We start from the raw sequence: 26,322 nt of genomic DNA on the forward strand, positions 1-26,322 counted from the left end.
TCCAATTTATTCAAGATCTCGGTTACTTTATTAAATTATCATCACCCACCAATGTGCGTGTTACATGCATCTATATTATTTATAGATGCCTATACGCTTCGATTAATAATTCAACAGCCAGTGGTTTTAAACTTAAATGTGGAAGGTTTATATTTTTTTAAACGAAAACGATTTTCCCACTGTACATACTACTAATAATAATATAATAATAGGTACATACTACGTATTATCTAACGTATTTTATGGGTCTTAACAACTGATACAATAATAATGACGATGATGGAAATAATAATAATAATACGCGGGCGATAATTTCATCGATTGTGGATTGGAAAAACAGAACAATATCGCAATGAGCCGTTTTACGAGGATAATATTTTATATTATTATAAATAAATAATAATAATATCGTATATATTGTCGGGAAACGCGTAAATACTAAATAGTAAATATTAAATTGTTTTTCTTAAACGGTATCGCTGCCGGCCGGTAGAGGTCGACACGGTACGGTCGCGCGCCCAGGCGGCGGCGGCAAGCGATGAAAAAACCGGCTCAGCCGGCGGCCCCACCACGTCCGCGTGTAGCGCGCGTCCGACGGCCCAGCATTCGGCCGGTGGCTTTCTACGTGTGTTGTTTGTTGTGTGTTATTGTGCGTGCGCTCCGTATCAACTCGTCCGCGAGCATAATATTTTTACAAAAACCATACGATCGTATAACGAATCGGCTGAAAATTTCGGTTCTCTCGTAAAACGTTTCGCGACGTGCCGCCGACTAATTTACGTTGATAATTTAATAACTAATACCTACTCGAATTCGTTTTAGTGGCGGTTTTTTTTTTTTTTTTTTTGTAAGACTCCTTGCCGGATGTGTGCGACCGTTGATACGCGACTAATCGGTTTTTTCCATTTCGCCACGATAATGTGGTGGTGTTGATCACATCTCGTTCGGACTACGATTAACTAAAGCAGCAGAGCCGCAGCCATGAGGATTCTCCTGTGCGCTTTCGTCGTCTACTTATCAGGTTGGTGATTTTTATTCGGTATTATTGTTACTATTATAAACGATCATTCGACGTGCAGTCCTCCATCCAAAAAAAAAAAAAACAATAATGTATAGTTCATAAACGACTGACCCGACGGCCCCGCGCGGTTGTATGCTCTCCAAATTTATCGTGATCGTATAAAGCTCGGTAAATCCTATCTGCGTGTGTGTGCAGGTAAAAAATATACATTCGACCGACAACGATAAATTTTGTTTTATGTGGCAAAACCCCTCGTGGTACGTGCATGTGCCGTTCTTTTATTTCGTATCCACATTTTTTTTTTATTTGAATTAAATATAATACTACGGCAGTACGGCACGGCGCAACAATCCGGATAACGCGACAGCGGGAAAAAACAGATCGGACACCGCTGTGCCATTATGGATAGTTGTATGAGACATTCAAAACGATCGGCTGCCGTCGATACGTATAAGCATTTTTTTTTTCGATCTAGTCCAACCGTTTTCTACCCAATCTCAAATATTTCATAAAATATATTATTATATTTTCCGTATCGTTGATACTTTTTTTTTATTATTTCAAATATTTAAATGTAATAAAACCATGCAGTATTGGTATATAATATAGTATTATTATTTTTTTTTTTTTTGATACTAAGAGGTTGATAAGTACTATCGTTGAAAAAAAACCCGAGTAGATTTAATGCTTATTCAATAAAAACAATAAAAAATTAATTTTACATTTTTTTAATGCGTCTTTTGAGACGAGACTCATTAAACAAAGACTATATTTATCTGTACTTTGGCTTGAATAAATAAAAACAATGCTTCGCAATCGTGAGTAATGTTTTTATAAACTTTTTTCTTTATTATTTTTATATTTCTTACAGTTTATCTAAAAACAGATTTTTTTAAAGTTTATTATTCGAAATAAAAATAGTAGGTATTAATGTACTACATTCTACGTTCCTATACATGTAGGAAATAATGTTGTAGGTATTGTATAGGCAAATATTTTTGGACTGTTATGATTTGAATTGTAGTTGCAGAAATTCGTGGTGTAATGTTGTTGAATTTTTAATGAGTTTGGAAACCGATTTTCCGCTTGTCACGGAAACACAACTGTTTCTTACCGATTGTACACATTTTTCTCGTCCTTCGTATTTTTTCATCTTAGGTACTTTATTTTCTTTCAATACTCGTCGGACTATTATTATTGGTATATTCATGTAATGTTTGGCGTACCGTTGAAATCTCGGACGTCCAAATCAGATGCGTTCGAACGAGATCTACACAACTGATAGTCTAAATAAATGTATTGTTGAGAACCACTGTAGGGACTAGGGGATAAGGTTATCCAGTTTTTATAATGATGGGGATGTGAAAATTCTCAGGTAAAACGTGTGTAGTGTATAGGTAGTATTACTCTGAATGTGCAACATACTATTGACAGGCCGGTGTGTGTGCCCCTGTGTGTATTGTGTCTGGACGACCGAAGGTCTTTTAGTGTAAACTAATATTTCGATATTTTTTTTTCACTCTCTTTTCTTTACCCATGAAAATATTATGTATTTGTATGCGTGCATTTAGAATAGCCTGTTTTCTATCGTGCGATTAGGCGTCCCGCGTGTGCATATTAAATCCGAAGGGGGCGGATTTCAAAAATAATATAATATGTGTAAACGTAAAATAATTAAGTATATTCATGTATCGTAATTTGTTTAACAATAAAATATCGTCAATGTTTGGACTTGACCCAAGACGTCAGCATGACCGTTTAAAGGATTTGATGTATTCATGCGTAAATGCAAACTCGAATCGCAGTCACGTTCTGGTGGTTAAAACACTTGTATAGTTTTTCTTTAAAACCTCGCGAAGCCGTCAAAATTAGCCAAAATATTGTTTATCTCCGGGGTGGTCTGTGCCGTGACCCCAGACTCGTTTTTGTACGCTTCAAATAATATGAAATCATAATATTGTATAGGTAGTGTTTTTATTGGAATTTTATAGAAAAATGTTTCAATTCAACTAATTCAATCATTATTATATTTTCAATCTCTTATGATAGTTTAATAATTTTCTGCTCGTTATTTTTGGTGCTAACCGTATGTGATAAAAATTAATTTGTTTTGCGTCGATAAATACATAAAGCTATACGCACTGTGTTGAAATAGTTGTATTATGAATCTGTACGACTACTCATACACTATACACATTCTAAATTGTTATTCACAAATAATATTGTATTAATGTATTAAATGTATAACATTTTGCTTGAAAAAATATCTTAATATGTACCATAAATTAATAATATATTCATTAGACATTTCTTTAAAATTATCATGAGTAATTTTAGGTTTAGTTAAAAATTAAAAAAAAGTATAATAATTTAACGCTTACATTTGATATAATACGATCAACTAAACAATTAGGTAACATACATTGAAATGCTTATAAGTTATTATAACACCTATAACCCATTCCCTAGGTATAAAATAATGTTTATAAATATTGTATCAAATAGGTAATACCTTTTAAATAAGTTAACATGGTCATAATTTTTATTTTTGTTAGTACCAGGCTAATTTAAATGTATTACAATTTACATGACCTACAGGTTTTTTGTAATATCGTGAGATTACTATGTAGCGCGGTGACACATAGGTTTTTATTCCTTCAGTGTGTTTTAGTCACCTTGTTTTTTTATTATATTAGAAAAAGCACTTAATCCAGTATAGTGGAGTCTGTTCGACACTGGATACTTTCTCTCCAGCTGGTATTTCATATGAATCGTCGTCATCTTTCTTCGAAATATTAAACGAATTGATTACATATTATCCTGTTCGTTCATACAAATATTTGTCTAGATTATTTAAAATAACAGAAACACAAGACTCATAAACCACATTGTATCATTGGCTGTATTTCAACGATTTTTTAAATTTTTTTTATCCTATACTAACGGCAATACTGTCTAAATTATTTCAGTTTATTGCATAATAAACGATTCTTTCGCACAGTTGTGCTTAAATGCCGACAGTGCTCTATGTTTTTCTCTCTCTATAATTCTGTTTTCAGACATCTTAATTATTGTCGCCACATGACGGCCGTTTATATATTTTCGCTGGTTGCACAACGTTCGACATTGTTCTTGGGCCCCCATGGCGGCGGCGCTCTAATTCTTTCACCTAGGGTACAGAAAATAGATCGTTTACTACCCGCAACGAAATATTCCGATACGGTGATCTATTATCCTATATATTATTTAATCTAAAATACTTCACTAATATATTATGGCCCAATATTAATAATAAACTAATAATACCATCTATTTTCAAACCTATTTTTGTGTTTTGTATTAATTCTGTCGAAATTGACAACCTTAATTGAGTGGTAGAAAATTATTGACAGAATAAATAATAATTTAATGTTTCATAAAATGATAATTTATTAAACAAAAAAAAAAACAGTTTTGTTACCTACAGGAATTTATTTCTAGATTCTGTACCTAATTGGTATTATTTGTTTACTTACCTCTACTACTATGATTCGTGTTAATTTTATTTCCACGGTCGATTACATCTATTACATCTAATTTTCTATTGTTTATTGTCAACATCGGATAAGATCGGTCTTATTGTTATGATATATGGCTTTTTGTGAAAGTATTACGATTATTGTCACAAGGAACTTAATCTACAACGAGAATAACCTCACGTTATATATTTTACGACAATTTTGAAGTATTATAACATTTTTTGAAATGTATATAATCTCTAAATGGCAATTGGCCTAAATCGTTTTCACACATGTTATGAAGAAATTGTACTGGCGTATTAGGTTATTCGACAATAGTAATGGTATATAAACTCCGTTATTTGTGATGTTATTTACATACTATATTATGTTTTCATATTTCTCAATCGTTTTAGGACAATATATTCATGTATACCTATTTGGAATTCGTGGAACGTGTAGTACTTATGTAACGGCCCTGGTAATAACCAAATCTTTATAAACATACTATTTTTCTTGGAATTGCGCATTTGATATTTTAATGTTAAAAAACTACCAATAAAATAAATTAATATCGAGGCTATTATGCATAATTATGATGAGAAAAACCGGTTGCAAGTTGCATTTAAATATTATCTTCCCCGGCTACCGTTTGAGGTCGATGGGGTTGAAATGCGTGTAAATATTCAATTTTTCCGGCGATAAATCACACAGCCGGGTTCTACGGTACTCTCTTCTGTGTACAAGACAAAGAGGTCCCCATCGTAATATACTGTCGGCACTAATGTCGAATCTCATTACCATCGAATAAATTTTCGGACCATAACACTAAACTACGCAACGTTATTGCTATGATATTTTATCCCGACACATGTCTGTAAATGCGTGTAAGCCGTGGGCGTACTATAGTGTAGGTATAATATTTTTAGTTTTTTTGTCGTGTTTTTTATTATTATTTTTATTTATATATTGTAATAAATGTTGCTGAGAAACTGGTTTTACACGATATCGGAACCAGTTTTAATATAGCGGACACCACACGCATATACGTGGGCCGTTGCAGCAGCAGCAAACTTATGATCGATAAGGCGCCCGACGCAAGACAATTTTTATAACTCCTTCCTCTCGCTTAATTTGTTTTCTATGCTAATGACATTAATTTGCGTCTCGCTGCTTATTATTTTTATTCTAATCGAAGATGAGCAAACATTATCGTATGTTAAACGTGACTGTTGTTTTTTTTATACAACGAATGTTGACGTATTTATATAATGTCATTAATATTATTAAATATTAAAATACTATTTTCACTTTAATAGAAGTAACCTGTCTTTCGCATGAAACATATAGATATATATAAATATATAATATTATAATATATTATGTTATCGTTCAAATCACAAACTAATAATCAATCGAAGTATTTATAATATTATAAATAAATCATATTAACGATAAGCACCTCACATCGTTGAGGAAACAAAATATATATTTTTTTTTAAATTATTATTATTATTACGCATACCTCAACGTTTTTCTGACCAATATTTCATTATTTAGATTATTATTATTATTATTAGTTGACCGGAATGATATAAGCGAGTGCGCACGATTTTTTTAAATGTCAAAGTTGTGCAATCATAGCAACAGATACAACAACTACTTCTGTGGTCGTCTGCGGTGTATTTGTATTTTGAAAGCATTGGTCGAACGCGAACGCGCGCGCGTGTGTATGCTCTACGACAACCGCGGCGAAGGCACACGACTTGTCGTGACTGGGAAACAATGGACAGTGGCAGTACGTCTGCGGTCCACCCAGTCGTCGGCGGCGACGGCGGACGACCAGTTCGCGTCCATTAACCGTCATCGTAGTTGGTAGACTCTAAGAGTGTATACACGACGATTAAAAACACGGTGGCAAAGAGAGGAAAATATATAATAATAATAATAGGAGTACGAAGAATGGAAGAAAAAAATTGAAATAATAATGATTTTGTTCGTGCCACGAGCCGACCCAATGCGTGACTGGCGACAATATCGACGTAGACTTGAGTAATAAAATACTCTGAAAAAAGGTGCTAATTGAGATTTGCACGTTATATAAGGGGGCTCTCGTTGACGAAATTTTTTTGTTATAAAGCAGTTATAAAAAAAAAAAAAAAAAATGCTTATGTATAACACACAAACACCGTGTAAATTGTTTTACCTTAGTAAAACACTCTATCCGGTAGTGCGTAGATATAGATAAGATTATGGATTTTCAGTATACTTAATCCTACAAATGCCTCACTAAGAACCTGGCGAGTTGTCAAAAAAATATGTTTAATATAATAATAATAATAATATTAATATTACATTAGGTATAGCTAGTATTATAATATTATATATTATTATATATGACCGAAAACTTGTTTTTCTCTTTCCATCAGCCGGAGCGTTACGTTATAATCTTAAATTATTACGATTGACCGAAGCGAGTGTCAAATTCTGCTATGACTAGAACATTTATCGTCCATGAATAATTCCATTTTTTTTTCTTTTTGAATATTGATATAGGTATGTTTATGCAAATTATGCTGACGAAATAAACGGTTAGGCTTAAATATGCAACTTCCTATATATATATTATACTAACTTATAGTATACTATAGTATAGATATAATAAGTTAAATGCACATTGTACATCTGATACATAATGTAATTAAAAACTATGGAAACTGGACGAAAAGTGTGTTGACATGTTTATCCGTCTCGGGATTTTCGGATTTTTTAAAATTATTTTCCCCCTTAGTGTCACTAAAATACCACCACCACTTTCTTTCTCGTTTACTATGCCCTTTTAGAATATTCAATTTCAACTGTTTTGGCTCTCGGGGTCGGTCTGCAAATCCTGCGGGGCCGTAATAATACGTATGTGACACATATACACACAACGCGTATACAAAAACGGCGGCCATCTGCCAGATTGCTTTTTAATGTCGGCCCTGCAGCGATTCTCTGGGATATTTTCCTCAACCACCCCTGTTTGAAACCCGCGCGTAAGGGAAAAAGACCGTTTTTATCGGACATTTTCCTGTAAAATTAAATATTATTATTCTACAAAAATGTATTACCTCGTGTATTACTTTTTGATGCTGGTTTCAGTTGTCATTGAATTAATGTAATTGTGAACTCATGCAAGCAACTTTCGTTGTTTTATACACGTGATGATGATAATATTCAAAGTCGTTTATTCTTGAAAAACTGCCGAATATGCATACACCTTATAGGTTATTTATAGAGTTATAAATCTAGTATAATAGTCATAAATTTTATTGTGATTTATAGGTATTAAATGATATGTAAAATATTCATTATCATTACCTTTCAATTTTTATTAATTTGAATTTACATATAAATACAAACATATAATATCTATAATATGTACATCTAATATAAATATCTGTGATTGATTAAATATATACATTTGTAATTTTAATGTTAAATGTAAATTATATTTATTATACTCATAAATCCCTTGTAGGAATATTTAATTTAATTTAGGTTAATTTGCAATTTCATAAAAAGATATAGGTACTTATCGTCAATTAATTAATTTATATTATTGGACTATTTATAACTAATAGATTTTGTAAATGTTATTAAAAGTATTTATAACGACTATTAATTTATAATTTAATCTAATTATAGTATATTGTAAAATTTATAGAAACCGAAGAGATTATACTTAACTTTTAAATACGGTATTGGAAAATTTAATAGAAATTAATCAGCTTAAAGCACTTTTTACTATTATGATTAAATCTTTATCGCTGTTTTACTAATTTAAAAAAATAATATATACTTAAAAAACGTACATAAAAATAATAAATTATTAAAATAAATAAATAATTTTTTAGGAGACAATTTTATTTTCAATATATATCTTGCGATTAATAATTTTTGTTTTAGCTAATAAGTATTTATAAAAACAGGAATTCATGTTAACATGCATAGTTAAATATGTTATTACTTTAAATGTATTACTTTAAAAATCTACTCCTCATTATTATTATTTATTATTGAAATACATATGTGTATATTATATTTTATAATCAATAGAGGGGTTGACAGATGTATTGTTTGGGGCATCGATTTATCATACGAAATTTCAAAATAATCTATTCCTTTCATGACTACGATGATTATGTCTTGACTTTTTTATGTGTTTTAATGTTTGTGAAACAATCGCTTTTTTATTAAAAAAAAATTGTTTGTTTTGTACTTAGACTGAAATATAAGTACTATATAAAACCGGTTCTGACCAGATGCGTTCTTTGTGTAGCCCACACTATTGTTTATGTTTAACACCACCATAAGTCTGATTAACATTTTTTTTACCCCAGACTCTACAGTAGGCGTCTAACGTTCCAGTTTAATCACTTGTAACCAATTCGAGGACGAACTAAAGCAATGTTCTTTGCCCAAACCTTCATTAATTATTGTATGCATCTGGTAAATAACATATTTATAATTGGAAAAGTAAAAAAAATTATTATTTAACTTTTATACCGACCTACAAATAAATCAACACAAAAATTGCATCATATACATATATATTTTATCGAAATGCGTTATTCTTTATGAATTAATGTTGACCACTTGAATATAGAGATTATTCTGCTGTATTTATACTGTAATAGTATATAATACAGTAATACTAATCCAGACCACAATATTTTATCAATTAAATAATTATGTTAATCTGATTGTTGTAAATTTATATTTTTAATTCAAAAAAACATTTGGATATAGGATATTTATATATTATAGACAGTAGAACTATAAGGCATATTACACGCAATATTTAGCATTTAACCATACAAAAACACACAAGTAAAAAATATGAATTGTTTTCTAGCTTTTTCTCGCTTTGACCTGGTTGTATTTTTACCTGGTTCATTAATAAGCATTCAACTCGGGGATTTGGGAACGTAACGGATTAATTTTTATAAAAAAAAAACCAGCAGGAGTGTAAAATAAAAAATAGCAATAACTTAGTCCCTTAGTAATTTATTAGTTTGAATCTTTCGGTCGTTAGCAGTGCTTTGTCAAAAAACTAGGCTCTACCCCCTGAGAAATGAGTTTAGTAGAGTTGTTTCGTTGCAAACAGGTAAAAATAAAGTAAACAAGTACATTAAAAAAGTCGTTATCAACTTTTATTAATAGTGATATTTCATGAATTCCAAGTGGTATCACAATATCTACAGAGTATAATACAATTATAAATAATCATGCAAAGTTAAATGCTTTATATATTATTATATTAATCTTTCGATATATTATTGTTTAACTGGAAGTACCTACATACTATAAATAATTATTGTCAATATATGGCTCTATAATACACGTACATTACATTTCCGAAATTACCATTATAATTATTTTATAGTATTCTGTGGACACCCCAGGACGTTGACCTAACTACAACAACAACCAAGTTTACGGCCACTGTTAATCTCTTTTCGTATATATCTATGTGTGTGTGTGTGTGTGTGTGTGTGCATGGCGTGCGCTTGATGCAACAGAAGTAGTTGATAGAAAGAGAGGAATAATTCGATACCCGGTTTTGAGGTTATAAAACAGAAGTGGTTGCTGCCGTACTCGACGGACGGGAGTGAACGAGAGACTTGGTGAAAGAGTGCGAGAAAGAAAAAAATAGAAACCAGTGGAACGAGTTAGCGCTGGAGCCGGCTCGCGTCGTCCGTATACAATATCATGTCTTGAGGCTACCCAAACCGCTACATCGAGACCTATCCTATTGACTTTGACCCGCGGTCATGTGTTACTTTTAAAACATACGTAGATCCGGCTATATATATATTATGCATTAATTGAGGCTCACGAGCCTATAGATATAATATTATGGTCAAGTACTTTGGGTCAGTTTCATCTAAAAAATATATTTTTATTCAAAATGTTATATGATATACCTCATATATTATGCCGTGAAAAACAATTGAGTTGTTATAAAATAAACTAAAATTCTTTATTATTATAATTTTATTCAATATTATGAAACATTGGTTATATTTTTGACGAGTAATTATATTCAAGTTACTAAAATATTATTACATTTTGCTATCTATTTTAAATATTTCTGAACTTTAAATGAAGACTATTTTTTAACTACATTATTTTGTCGTAAAATGTTTAGCAAGGAAGTTCTAAGTAACTTTCGAAATTTTAGACGGATGAGATAACTCAACTTTTGGTGTTAATTAGCGAAGGGAGATATTTTGTCTTGGTTAGTGTACATAATATCATATATATATATTAATTTTAAGTTTTAACCAAAACTTTAAGGTTATAGTCATTTATCTATTAATATTTTGAAAAACGTGTGCAAATTACCTATATAGGTACCACAGTATTACTCCTATCATGAAAAAAGTGTCAATAAAAATAATTAAAATTGTTGATTATAAATTATGTTTTAATTTGTAAATAAAGCTTATTACGGTTTTTGAATTTACTAGAACAGCTATCTACGATGTAGATTATCCGTGACACTCCACTCGCATGAATTAAAACCGACCACGCATATTTCGGACTATCTATCTTGGGTAATAATAATTAAATTAGACACAAGAGCTTGCGAAAGAAAATATGCTACTAATAATAAACCTAAATGGAGATTCGTACATAAAAAAATATGATTTCCTACAAAATTACATGTTAAAAGAGTCACGTTCGCATATAATTATTTGTGCGCCCCGGAATACCGTTATAAATGGTTGTAATATGTGGCGAGCAGCCTCCGATGCCGATAAATCTAAACACGCGTCATTTTTACATGTTTATAAACAAATTACTATTGTTAAGCACGTATACTTTCTATTCTTAACTTGTACGTATATGCGTTATCAATTGGAAAGTTTTTGAGTTTTAAAAATGCAGTTCGAAGTGAAAGTAAGTGGTTTGAAAATTAAGATTGATGTGCACCCTAAAACTTACAAGGTGTTTCTTAATTTATGTTTAAAATATTAAATATGGCACTTGGATACTTAGAGTGTTAGTTGTATATAATGATCTCACGTTGATACTTAAACACAATATGCAGATTGTAGGCTTGAAGAAATGCACGTTAATCGCACACTAAATATATCATCTAATTGTCTATTATTTGTTTTGTTGCAGGTATGTTTTGTTATCACGTATGAATATATGGTTTTTCGGTTACCCACTAAAATTATAATGGCAAAAAAGTGAGTACTAAATAAATTACTAGGTTTCCCTTTAATCTGGTTTTGTGGTCATATAAGAGAGAGTTTGTATGACCATTTTTTATGAAACTCGGACAACTAGTAGTATGCTTATTTTTATATTAAACTTATTTTTTACATTAAGTATTAGGGTTGTCAACATTTAACAACACCATATACTGCAGGTGCTATACACAATATACATTTTTTCGGGTTGAGAATTTATTTTAAATGATTTACTCGTGAGTGAAAAATATAAGTATTTGCCATTTAGGAAAAAATGACTACATTAAAAAGCTCATTATCGTAGTCTACTAAACCGAGTTTAATAATGATAGTCCAATGATATGTGTATTTAAGAAAGAAATCTACTTGTATAATATAAGTTTAAAGATATATATTTTTATATTGGCAATTATTTTAGGGTATTATATTGATTAACTATAGTTACTGCGGTTATTTTTTTTTTACCCAAAATTAATAATATTAAATTTTATTTGTAACTTTGTGGCACTTCTTATATTTACAAAAAGTAATTTATTTTCCTACTTATGTTTATTATTTATTATTATTTATTACTAATCCAATTATTTTATAACGAAGATGTGACTATTGTGATTTTTTCCTTGTAATAATATTCTCGTTGAATGTTTGGATAAATACTAAATTGTATTTTATTATTATTTGTAACATGTTAAAATTTAATTATAATGATAAAAGAGAAAATAGAAATATTTACAATTTTTTTCTCATTTAGAACAAAAGACACCCCCTGGTGCGTAAAAAAATGGAGAATAATATCGATGGACGTTGTTATTTACGAGGGTACGATATTATAGGGATAAACCGTGCCTTTTGCGATGGGCTGTGATAATGCCGTCAACAATTATGTTTTCCTACTTGATAAATAGCACTATTCATCTCACAGTCCTTTATTGGAGGGAAAAATAACACAGGGATATATTATTTTCAACAACTAAAATATAATTTCGATAGCTCCGAGGTGTTATATTATGTTGACTAAACGTAACATTTAATATTTATATATATAATGTCGATAATTATTTTGTTAAATATTATTAAGTTGATTTAAATTAATTGGCATGTAAAATGTATAGCGTTAATTTTAATTAATTATAAAGGTACTTTTTCATGATCTCAAAATATTTTATACTCATAATATATATAATACTTATATAATTTAACTTAATCAATGGAAATTAACATACTTTTTCGATAATCATTTGTTAATATTTTTAAACAAAATAATTTGCATGGTATTTTAAATAAATAAAATAAACAGAAGACATACATATCTACATTTAAATTATTTTTTTTTAACAGCTTAATGCATTCATGAAACACGCATTTTATTTGAATTTTTTCTTTATCTTCTTTATTTTATAACTAATTTTTGTATCTGATTTTCGAATAGTTGGTTTATCATCAACTATAAATGTTTCTACACTTCATACATTTTGGAGTGTGAAGCATACCGTTTCAAATTAATTTACGAAATAAACACGATTTCGCAGTCATAAGGTGTTATAATGACTTGTTTGAAAAACTCTGCTAAATATTCAATGATACTATATTAATCCTTAAATACTTACTTGCTATCAAGTATAGTTCTAGTTGTTCATACAAGTGAGAAACTTTTTCACATAAATGGTTGATATCTCATCAAATCAAAAATACTTTTGAAAACTTTTCAAAATATAGGTATGTTTTAATCAAATTAAAAATTGACAATGTAGGTCTGGTTTATATTTTTAATAATATATATTATATTTAGTCAGATTTTTAGTGTATTTTAATTCCTAATTATAAAATTTTTTTTATAAAATTTCATACTGTAAATATTGGTTTATTAAAATTAACAATATAAAGACTTTATCATGATTTAATTAATATATATCTGATGTCGTTGCTACCTGTTAATATTTAATTGTCACTTTTCAAAATGTTTCGCTTTAGGCTTTATTCTAAACAGACTACGTGGTAATACGCTGTCCTGATAATGACAACATATTAAATTATTTAAAATTATTAATGACGAAACTTAATGATCAGCCATGCCAAGTACTGTATTTAATTAAATTAAAATTAAAAATATAATATATACACTTGTCTTTGGTCGGACTGATAAATTTAAAGTCTATTGCCAGTATCTAACATAACAAACTGAACGGAACACAACTTTTTAATGAAAACAAACATATCAGTAAAAACATTGGGTTAGTTTGTATGGAGTGAAATAAGTTTGAAGTATATAATTCAACTAATTGAAGAACAGTTCATACTTTTTTTTACTATAAATTACTTTATACCAATCCAAATAAATTTTATAAGTAGGTACTGTGGTTTTTATTTCAATCGTTCATTATATAGAAAACCATTGTGTTATTAATGGTTTATATATCACTCCATAAACTATTAAATTGTCTTCTTTAAAGGTTCGTCTTGATTCAAAATCGTTTTCTGTTTAACGATAAAATGTGTTGATTACCTAAATATATATAGTTTTTCTTTTTGAAAACTTTCAAAAACTGACATATTTTAACGCTCAAGTTATACTTTAATCCGCCTAAGATACAGTAACTTTTATTATAATATTAAAAAAAGAACTTCAGTTTTTTTTAAACACAGGTATTCACAGGGTTACTTTCTACCTAACAGTATACCATTGTATTATTTTATAATATAATATTCTAATGATCTGTGGTCTTAATATTTATGTAAAAAAAACTATTTTGAACTGTACCGTTATTTTTTTAATTGCAAACTGTATAAGTGTAAATATGTAAAAAACTATAACAAATGTTTTACTGTTAAGATTAATATGATTCGCAGTAGTCAGTTGTAATTTTCTCATCGCACTTGTTTTTTATACCATCAAACAGTTGTTAAATGTAAGTAATGATTTTGCTGTTTGAATAAAATTTAAAAAAAAAATCTGTTCTTATTTTTTATCCTCTCGGTCAGTAGGTAAAATAAAAAACAATATTGGTCAGTGTAGCAACAAGTAGTGATATCAAATGACAATAGTCACTTACTGCTCCCAACTCTAGTAATGTTCCGGTTACAATTTCATGGTATTTAATATTATTGACGGTAAAGGTTGTACGAGAAAATAGGTAATGATAAAAATAAAATATATATACTTATAACAAAAATAAAACCATAATAATATTATAGTTGATAGAGATATGGTATTAGATTTTGTTTATTTTAAAGTTTTATTGTGTATTTTTTGTATTATCTTATACTAAATGTAATGAGACTATTTATAATGAAAGCATATAATAATAATATAAATTAAACGTATCACTGAAATTTAACAGATAAAATTATTATGTATCACGTACTTACTTGAAATGTTTTTCTCACAATTCATTCTTCATTTTTCAAAATGCCTAAAGGTTATACTAAAATGGAGTTTTTGGTCTAATTTGATAGAAAATCTTATTACACGAGTTCATCTGCTGTAAACCGTAGCGTTAGTTGTTGAGAGCACGTTTGAGTGTGTGACCCATTGGCATGTTGCAAATTACCACGATATTGTGCTTGGTAGTTCTTTTTCCGAATAACCACGTAATTTAAAGGTGTATAAAATGTTTTATCACGTTCTTGGAATCGAAAATGTAACTCTTAACGTTATTGCTAGGTCTTAATGATAATTCTAAAATCAAACATAATTTATATAATATAAAATAATCCCCTAGTACAATATAGCCTTATTAATAATTTAATTGTTTTAATTATTTTCAACGATAGTTTTTATACGCTTGTTCTACTATATATATACTATATATACTAATACAAAGCATCATCATTTAAAATTTACAGCTGAATTATCGTAGATAACGAAAACATTATACTTCTATTTATTGAATAAAAACAATTTTTTTTTTGTAAAAGATAAAAGTATGTTGTTTTTCTTTGAACTTGGTATTAGCGTAATGTTAGAAGTCAAATAGTGTATAATAATATAAACAAAAATAATAATTGATATTTTAAGAATATACGAATGAGAGGCTGAGTTTTAAAAACGACCTTTACCCCTTTTTAAGATCCTGCAAGAACCATGGTTCCGGTAAGCGGTCTGAAGTTGTTTCGCTTGATATTATTTAATTAAAGGCACTGTTCCAACCAATTTTTATAAGTATATTGTGGATAGTATATATTGATCACACATTTACTGCAGTCTAACATCTTTTCATCCTCCTCTATAGGTATACCCTGTTGTTTTATTATTGTTATGGTCCTGTATCCTGTGTGAGTTGTCTCTATTATAGGAAACGTAAACATTTTGGAGCTATTCCAAAATACCTCTTTAAAAAGACTCACTATACTATAGCTGTTTCAAATGAACTGTTTAGAAACGCATCTAATACTCACACATATTTTTTTGCTAAATTAATGTATTATTTTACCTTCTTTTATAAAAGTGGTTGATAGACGAAAATTAATTCATACATACAATTCAACTATACCTATACATTAACGTGCCAGTTGAATAATTTATAACGGCCGCACTAAATCTATGTATATTTTGGATATATCTGTATATACTCGTTACTATATTATGTATTAATTGGTGGCTGCTCCTCAGCGACTAACATTTCTCTGGCATTTTGTGCTCGAGGCGGTTATTTATTTTTTTAACCCGTCCATGATACATCCGATTCTAAATTGTATATAAATATATTAAAAACGAGAAATAGTGAGAGAGGGAAAGGAAACAGATAAATGATAGTTGTATGCTTTAGTGGAGAGGAGGGGAAGATACTAATGGGCCTGCAAGACTTTAGATTACCATCGTCCGTTAATAATAATAATAATAATAAATAATAATATGTAACATCGAGATGGAAAAGAAATAAACCGAGACGACAACGTGATAAAGAGGAGGGGAAGTAAAAAAAGTTTAAAAAAACAGGTGCACATGTTACGTAGAAAAACTGGTTACTATCGTCGTTATACCTAGAAGCCACGAGTGCGTATATAATATTAACTACACAGGCATATCAATATATGAGCGAGCGGTCATCCACTCCGTCCGCATGGCCTCCAGAAGCGTTTTAATTGTACTATGGCGGCGACTCGTTCGTTGTGTTTATATATTGTACAGACTGAGTATCCTCCCCCCCCCTCACCTGACGTATGGCTCCCGGGTAATTTTACACGAGGGAAAAAATAGTAAAATAATAATAATTATTATTATAACGACTCTGGTGTTTGTATGTGATTTTGCTTGGCTATCTGATTATGATGGAAAAGAAAAAAATAATTATGGTCCGTCATTGTGCCGGCTACAGTGGTTGGTGCTGTCTGCCGTTGTTTATAGGTAAATACTGTATGAAGGTATAATAATAATAAAACGTCTCCGGGCTGTTGGGTGGAATACGGCAGATATGCATAGGAATTTAATTAATTATTTACGTGGTCTTAGATTGGCTCGGAGGCTGTGGTGGAGGATTTGCATACCTACTGCACTGGTAGCTAGTCTATTGCTCTTGATTTTAAGACGTTTAATACTTACAATGTTCTAAGAATATATTAAAACATAGTAAGATAAAAAAATCATTTTGAACATTTTTAAAATTATGATAATACTCCTAATATTTATTAATACTAATACTTATTTTCAAAGTTATGTATTGATATACTTAATAACGCTTTTTTAACATGATACTAAATTCTTAAAAAAAAAACCTAAATTATGTCATAGAAAATTTAAATATTTTTCGTATTGATCTGTTTTTTTTTCTGAATATATTTGAAAAATATTTATACTACTATTGTTATATAATTATCTGCGAAATATTCAATGCATACCGTTGTATAATACTTATATAGTGGTCATCTGACTGTCGTCGTCGAGAAACGTATCCCGTTGACAGCCTCCTGTCATAACTATAATAACCATAACACATGCCGTGTACGTTTCCTTTCCGGTATTTTTCATAGCATAATCATATTATTATGATAATAGTTATAACTTCTTATATTTACACAGTACATGAGAAATATGTGCCCATCATAGAGAACCAACGTGGTGGCGTGAGGGCACTTGGTTGTAAATGGTATTACAATAATAAATGTCTACTGGTCATTTGATTCTTTTTGCGTGTAAATGATACCATGAGTAGAAAGCCTCGGAAAATATATACACAGCAGTAGCAATTATTATGCACGTATATTATACATTATTGCATTTTTCTCTTGCAGTAGGAGTGGCTTTATGTTGGTAAAAAACCACAATTTGTGGTCATGTATCTATATAGGTAGCTGTCTCTAACGTTATATTCAAACAAACCGCGTTGGAAGATATATCGTATATACATATAGACATATACTATATTATAGTGTCTTATTATGCACGTTAGAATAGATTGATAGAAAAATAAGAAAGAAGTTTGATGACTTACATAGCGAATTTGTATACAAATGATTTTATACAAATAGGTATATTGGATTAACATTGGAAAAATAATTTATTTTATTTTATTGAATTTATTTAAATGTGCTATAACATATCTTCTCATAGAATAATTTAAAGAACTCTCATAGTATAGTACGAAGATATTAAATTACAATATTTTTTAAATAAAATCTTGAACCATTACTTACGTCAAATGTTATGTATATAAATACACCCGTAAAAGTTCTATCTCATATTAAGTTATAGATTAGATAGTCGTTAATTTTATTAGTAATTTTTGTGAACATTCTATAATTATGATGGAATAGCTTTGTAAATGGTGTAAATATTTTTATTCATCTGTAGGTAAATTGTAATTGTAAATTTTATTAGTCAAGTCGCTTTATAATGAAAATATATTTATATGAACGCTTATGATTATGGCGGTGGACAATAATGTGAAATTTGAGATAATATATCCGCAACTACGAGTGGAAAATCGTTTGGGATTTTCCTTATTGGCAGCTACTTTCAATTAGCTCGCTCACGTTCGTTTCAGGAATCAATGGCCTGAAATGGCGATTAATTTTCTCGGGGGAACGTGAAAATATCTAACATAGTAGAGTAAAAAAATGAGAAGAATAAAATAACATTGCTTCACACGAAGAGTGTATGAAGCTTATAAAAATGTAGATCGACCAAGAGCTAAACATAGTAAAATAGTGAGAGAGATGGAGAGAACAGACACGCGGGCACGTTATAACCGAGACGAATTGTATTTGCTCACGGACTTGCTCGTTCAATTGGATTTTGTTTATGTTTATAAACTATTTTTTTTGTTCATTATTATTCCAAAGCGTTCATTTTTTATACTACATCAACAATAGATTCATCTCTTTTTTCAAACTCTGTACGCGTTATTATCGCGTTAAAAAGATCGAAGCCAATTTATAAAACAAATTGTTCTGACAGCCACCGTCCATTATTTATATGTGTATGTACTCGCACTGCAGATCACTTGAAATATTCAATTATCCCATGAATGTGTTCACGACATGTTATTTTTATACTTTTAAACCGCATAAATTGAATTATTTTCCGCTCGCCACTGGATTTTGGCACACCTAAGTTCTTTTATGTGTTTATGTGAAATACTTGAGTTATCTCACATGGTTATAACTTCTTTTAACATTTTATATAATTTTAATTTTTATAATATTGAATAAAATTATTTGAAAATATTAGACATTTGAAAACTTTAAAAATACATGTACAGTCTGCGATAAATAATTTGAATATTATATAAAGTATAAAGGAACTGTTCATGGGAAGATTCGTACGTGTTTTGAATTGTTCTTTTAACTAAATACACGTCCTTGGTAAATCATTCAATTGTATATTTTTTCTATCGTTTACATGTATATACGTACGTATAAGGGATTGTCTTGTTTGCCGTCATGTTGAAATGGCAATCCCTAGAGAATGCTGCAAAATGGGGATGAAAAACAACTGTCATAATATCCTGGGGAAAAATAAAACTTGATCGGGAGTTTTATAATATATACCTATATATAAATGGGCGTGTATCCATTCGGTTGAGCTACAAAATTATAAGGATAATCTTAGGCTGGGTACTGTTTGATGGGAAAGTCATCAAAACGTTTACCTTATACGCTTGTGGGATAAAATAAAAATCGAAGTCTTTTTAATACTTTTCGCAATGTGGCTTAGTTAACTTTTTATTGTGGTCAATTCACAATGGCAATAGCGTTAAACTTGTGACTTAGTATAATATGATTTATTAGTTCATTGGCGTGTGTGTCGATTACGAAAAATTAAAATATTTCTCATGTATATAGTTATTAGCTACAAAGAATTGAACATGAAAATCAACGACTATATGAATACCACAGTAAATATTTTTATCTGATAAAGAAAAAAATGGGCGTATGTACCGACAGACTGGTCATGTTGTGGTGGTAGTCGTTGGTGCAGAGGTTATTTGGCGATTAAAAAATGGGACTTCATTAAAATTCAGATAATTATTGCTACTGGGTTGAAAAAATAATAAAAACCGACTACCAGTCATGCAAACTCTTGGCCATTTTTAGTGGTTCCGTGCAAAATGATCGACTTTTAAAAGGTTTTCTGTGTGTGTATTGTATGTATGGCTTTTTATAGCTAATTGTTTTAATGTTTTTTCTTGTAATCGCCCAGCTATTAAAAAAAAAAATAGAAATACACATAATAAAAAAAAGTCGATTCCAAAGCTCGTTCTTTCTTGTTATAGTTATTATTTACGGTCACGCTATCCTATTTGTTATTACCTTTTTTCACCCTTTATTCCGATAAGAAAACTATAATTGATCATTGACATATTTGTTATTTGGGTCACTCAAGAGTCAAGATGACCAAATTTAAATTTATTACGTGTAAACTTCTCAATATATCATCATAATATGTGTGTATTTCACGGATAATTATTTGTTTTTTTTTATTACGATTACATTTAAAATGTGTATATTCGTAATTCAAGTGCAATTAATTTAGTTTTATATATAACTGTATTATTTTAATATTCAATGTTCCTTAATGAAACTAAGTGGCATTCAAATTATTATTATTATTTAGTTGACTTCCGTTAGAAAATAGATTGATAACGCTTGTTTAGCTTATAGCCTCAAACCTTCAAATATATATCGATTGTATATCAGATAATTACGACCATAATTCCAAATCAAATTTATAAAATGGCCACAATCATCCTTTTGTATTGGAACTCAAAATAATTACTAAAAAACACGTCAAACGAATATATTTAGGTTACACTGGATTACCATATACACGAGTGATTATCAAAAGCTAGGCGAATATATTATTATATAGAATAGTAAATATATTATAGTACATAATGGATAAGACTAGAATTTGTAGACTACTCTAAAGCAATTATTTTACATCAAATATGTTACTATGTCGGGCTGTACAATATTCATACAATTACACATTTACATATTACAATATCAATAAACATATTATTTTTATACTTACTGTATAAAAACAAAGATGAATCATATAATAGTTATACATAGAAATATCAATTGCCTTGCTAATGGTACAGCTTAACTATTTCTCCACATATTATGACTTACCTAGTGGTAAAGTGCATGCGTGCATCACTTTCAATTTCCTAATAATGTCAACTGAAGTTTTCGATATCACGAGTTCTATAGATTTACACGACATTTTGTATGCGTTGTCTGTGTGTCTACCTCAAGTACGCGTTATAATATTATCCTTTCGCAGAGTACTACTAGTGGATAAGAGAAAGTTTTTCTTGTGAACTGGTCGACCCATTTCATAACTACTTTAGCTAGTTTTTTTCACTGTCGTATGTAATTAATTTGGACACACACGAGTTTGTACTTTTCTCTAAAATTTTATGTGAAAATTCTAAAAATAATCTAGATAAAAAAAATATAATAATAAATAATAAGTATGAACAAATTAAATTAAATGACTTAAAATTAAAGGACGTACCTATATCAAATTTTAACTGAGAGTCATCGAAGCATGTTCATTGCTCACTCAGTGAGATTACAAAGTTCATGTTTAATCTAGTATTTATCAGCTAACATAGCTATCCTTTATAAACTATGGTAATACAATTATCTAGTTATATACAATGACTCTACTTTGCTGAACCTTTGTTTTGATGTATAAATTTAATCATTTTTCAATTTACTTCAAATTAACTATTTTTTTTTTTTTGTTTGTTTCAGGTATGTTAACGGTTACACCTAATTTTTTTTAATAGGCAATCTAAATGTAAGTATATATAATTCTGTATGTGGATACTTGATATAAATACTAAAAAGTTTTATAAAATTAAATGCAACACAACAAAAGTCCAACATTAAATAATTTTGTTCTTCTCTTTTTAAATAGTTTTTATTTTTAACTTACATTGGTATACAAAAAATTAAAATCCTGCAAATTGATTAATATCTTAAAAGTTGAAACTAATAACATACTAATACAAAAGAAATAACATATTTAAAAACTCTTTTTTGTATGTAATTTTCTTTGTGGTTTCCTAACTACGAGTATACTCACTATACTCAATACACACAATATCACACATAATCTAGTTACTGGGCTCAGTATAATTAACTAGAAAAATGTTGGTGGCCTCCTTCTAGTTGGACATATGTCGTTGGCTGTAATCCAATCGATCATAATATTTTATACGGGCGCCCTGGGTAATATATTGTCTCACGATATTGGGTGTCAATGTTCACTTATATACGACACCAGTAGAACACTATCAGATTTTGGCATTATATTGAGTTACAGGCTGCTGAAAACCACTGCCCCGGTAAGTGGCCCCACTTGTTACTATCGAGTTGGTTAAGTTTAAACAACAATAATCGATATTTTTTTAAATAAAATAATTTAATTGTCAAACTTTATAAGAAATCCATCGTTAATCTTTTATACAACTGTTGTATCTTCTAAATACTATTAACTTACACTAAATTTAATGATGAATTTCTTTAAAGTTCAATTTATAATGTAAAGCTATTTTTGTATTCAAATATTTTATGCTCATAATTATTTTTAAACTATTTTCAATATTCAATCGTAAAGTATGCATAATTGGTACCTAGGCAATAAACATTTCTTAGATGGGTGGATTAGTAATGAATAAAAATTATCTTTATGAAAAGTAAACTAGAAAATAAATTTAAATCATTCCTAGTTGAAGAGGACCTGAGAAATCTAACCAGGAATATCAAACAGGATTAGTAAGCTACAGAACAAAAGACATTTCCCCTTTACATGCACGTATAAATTATTATTATACAAAATATGAGATGGATGCGGGTTTATATACAAGAGCAAATATCCCGGCGTAACGTTTACTTACAAGAATATATTATTAGTATTGAATTTAACATGACGTAAGTCTTATGAAAAAATCCATGTCAAAACAAAAAAAAAAACTATTTAATCCTTAAACAAAGCATCCATTAACATTAATATTTTCTGTTATTTACTTCACCAAATTTACCAACATACATTTATTTTTTAGTAACGCTTTCGTTCTTTTTATGATTTTTACCATTTTATTTTACTGAATCTGTACAAACTACAATAAATATTTTTGTTCTCTTTATAAATTTACTTTTTTGCAATTGAACTGTATAGACTTAATAGATGATTTTTTTTTTAACTTAATAGTTATTATAGGAAAATTCAATAATTATTAATATTGCAGGTAGATTTTAAGTAAAATTTTAAGCAAAACTATAATGCTGTAATTTAGGATATTTTCAAAATTGTTTTTTATTTTTATTCTGTTAAAGAAAAACCAACATTACCACCTGCACACTGTGTAGCTATTTATATATATCCCGTTAAGTGTAAACAATAAGTTCGTTGTGTTTAGACGGGAAATAAAATCCCTGAAAATATTTCCGGAGACAATCACAAGATGGTAGAGTGGGGAGGTAGTATATACCTAATGACTGTCGCGAGTTTTACTGCGCCAAGAGAGGGTGAAAAACTTAAACGCGCTAAAAGTTTATGCCGAGAGGACAAGGTGGAATGTTTGACGGGGAATAATGAAGCCATCGTCTAAATTGCTTCATTTTTTTTGATAATTTTTTTTGTTTTTTCCCAAGACAATTATAACTGCTCGCTAATCAAACAAATAACACAAATAAATATATGGCTTAAAACACATCTCATCATATTGATGTTTTTGTTAAGTTATTTTTGTTTGTATACAATGCAATTAAAAATACTTTTTCAAGCTTATGTACTAACGTATAAAACGAATAACTTTTAACTGTCTCTACTGTTTGTATAATTTAGAACTATTCTTCTAATTTAATGATTACAAGTGGTATTATATACCAATTATAATGCATTTTATTAGAATATATTTATTACCCTTTAGAGTTGTCATCGCCAACTTATTAATTAAGACTATCATAGCATTTGATTTGATCCATCTAATTTAGAACATATTATTATAATTCTACTTAAATATAACTTTTATTAAATTAACAAAAATGTATAACCATGATCTGCTGATAAATCGATTCTATATTTTACATTCTATACATTTAATGACACATATAAAATATTGACAGACTATTGACTACTTCTGAGATATTAAATTATTATTTTAAATTTTTTAACTGGGCACATGAAAATTAATTGCGTTAGTAAATGTAACAATTCAGTTAATTTATGCAGATTAGTTTTACATTTTGTCCCAAGCACTACACGTTCGTGCGGAAGAGAAATCTGCACTTGTGAAAATGTGCATGTCGTTTATATACATATAAGTACATAATTGGACGGGGAAGTGGATCATCGGACGTGATTAACACTACCCGGTCATATACGTACCCGCGACCATTATCGTCATGCAAAATGTGTATCGGTCCAATTATCGTCGAATTTTTTTATTTAGCATTTTGGAACGACACCAAATGGAGTGTAGCAATTGAAATATGCATATATATAATACATAGAGAGAGAAAGAGCAGATATAGAAAGGAAAAAACTGCTCTAGTTTCATATACATATATGTTTATACACGCCCAATGTACACGCATATAATAATATTGTTATATAAATGGTCGCAAGCGTATGATAATATTTATCGGGCGCCGGTCCAAGGATTATAGTGGCCCCCGGGAGTTCCAACCGACAGTGTTGAGTAATATTGTTTTGTATGCTCCACGGTCGCTGAGTACAGGGAAATCCAAATACTGTACAGCCAGTTCTAATAAGTATGATGATGGTTTTTGATGTTTTGGAAAATTAATAATTTGTATTGAACAATATATTCCCTCGTGTAATAATAATTTATGAAATTGTTGTTATTGTAAGTTGTTTTTATTAATGTGCAACTACAGAGCTACAATTATTTTCGATTAAATACATTTATGCATATTTATCCACAAACTTGGTTAGAATAACTTTTTTTTATCAGTATTTCTAAAAAAAATGGACAATAATTTTTTTTTTAAATAAATAGAAAATTATTTTAAAACTGTTGTTGGGTACCAAGTACCAATTTGATGTAGTATAAATTTATCAACATAAAATTGAATGAATGTTTCAAGACGGAAACCATAATCAAACATGGTTTCACCATGAAATTATTTTTCTCAATGCTATTTTTGTTAAAACGAATGGAAGTTGTTAAACACATGTAATGCATATGCCATGCACTTTAAAATGTAAATTGTAGTGAGCTTTTCATATCGTTCATTTAAATAACCATGTATACATATTATTTATCATTGAATCCTCCATGGTCTTTCAGATACCTAATATAATAATACATATAATATTTTTATTTGTAACTAGCGTTAAGACACGTTAAAAATTGTTGTATTAACCTCGCAAACAAATCTAATCGTAAAATCAAGTATGTTACTGCACAATATAATTATTATATGGTGTACATAATAAATATTTTTGCATTTCCTCGTTATATTACACTGTAAGTAAAAGAAAAAAAACAATGGAGATAGGCAAACCGATTGTACAATCGCCAATATTTTTATCGCCTTCCGCAACAGTAAATTAAAAGTAACTTGGACGGCGCACTCGTGTAAAATATATCATGCTCGCGCTGGTGGTACAGAATCGTGGTCATGAACCAGTTTTCGCGCTACCGCGCCCGGTCAAGAGTTCAGATCAGCGTCGCGGGCGCGCCTTGCGCCAGAGTGTGCCGACCGCGCCCTGTTCACCGCAGCCGTACAACAGAAATACAGCGGGCGCGCGCGTGTGTGTGCGTGTTTATGTTGTATTATATATTTACGTATGAGGAAACTGTCAATTGTTTCGCTAACAATGGGTCGTCCGCAGACGGAAAAGGTACATGACGAGATTGCGTTCTGAGCGAATAACACCTACGCCGCGTTGCCTGCATATATACTCCCTCGCTCGATAACACACAGCGGCGTGAACGGTGTAAAGCGCCTATATGTATATTGCATTATGATTTTCACCAGGTAACGCGCAGCGAGTGAGTTGAAGCGACTGCGTCTGTAGAACATATATAAAAACCGCAAAAAACTTCTCGCTAGTACATTTTTTTACGCC

General features: G+C 29.8%; 1 protein-coding gene across 1 annotated transcript in view; it reads left to right on the forward strand.

Annotated features, from left to right (window-relative positions):
• Positions 1-589: 589 nt before the first annotated feature.
• Positions 590-26,322, forward strand: part of LOC132918304 (hemicentin-2-like) — a 51,211-nt gene continuing 25,478 nt past the window's right edge. Inside the window, 1 exon segment of the mRNA XM_060979468.1 lies at positions 590-1,021. Coding sequence (XP_060835451.1) covers positions 982-1,021 — 40 coding nt within the window. The 5' untranslated portion in view covers positions 590-981.

This window comes from Rhopalosiphum padi, chromosome 1 (assembly GCF_020882245.1).
Source record: "Rhopalosiphum padi isolate XX-2018 chromosome 1, ASM2088224v1, whole genome shotgun sequence".
NCBI lineage: Eukaryota > Metazoa > Arthropoda > Insecta > Hemiptera > Aphididae > Rhopalosiphum > Rhopalosiphum padi.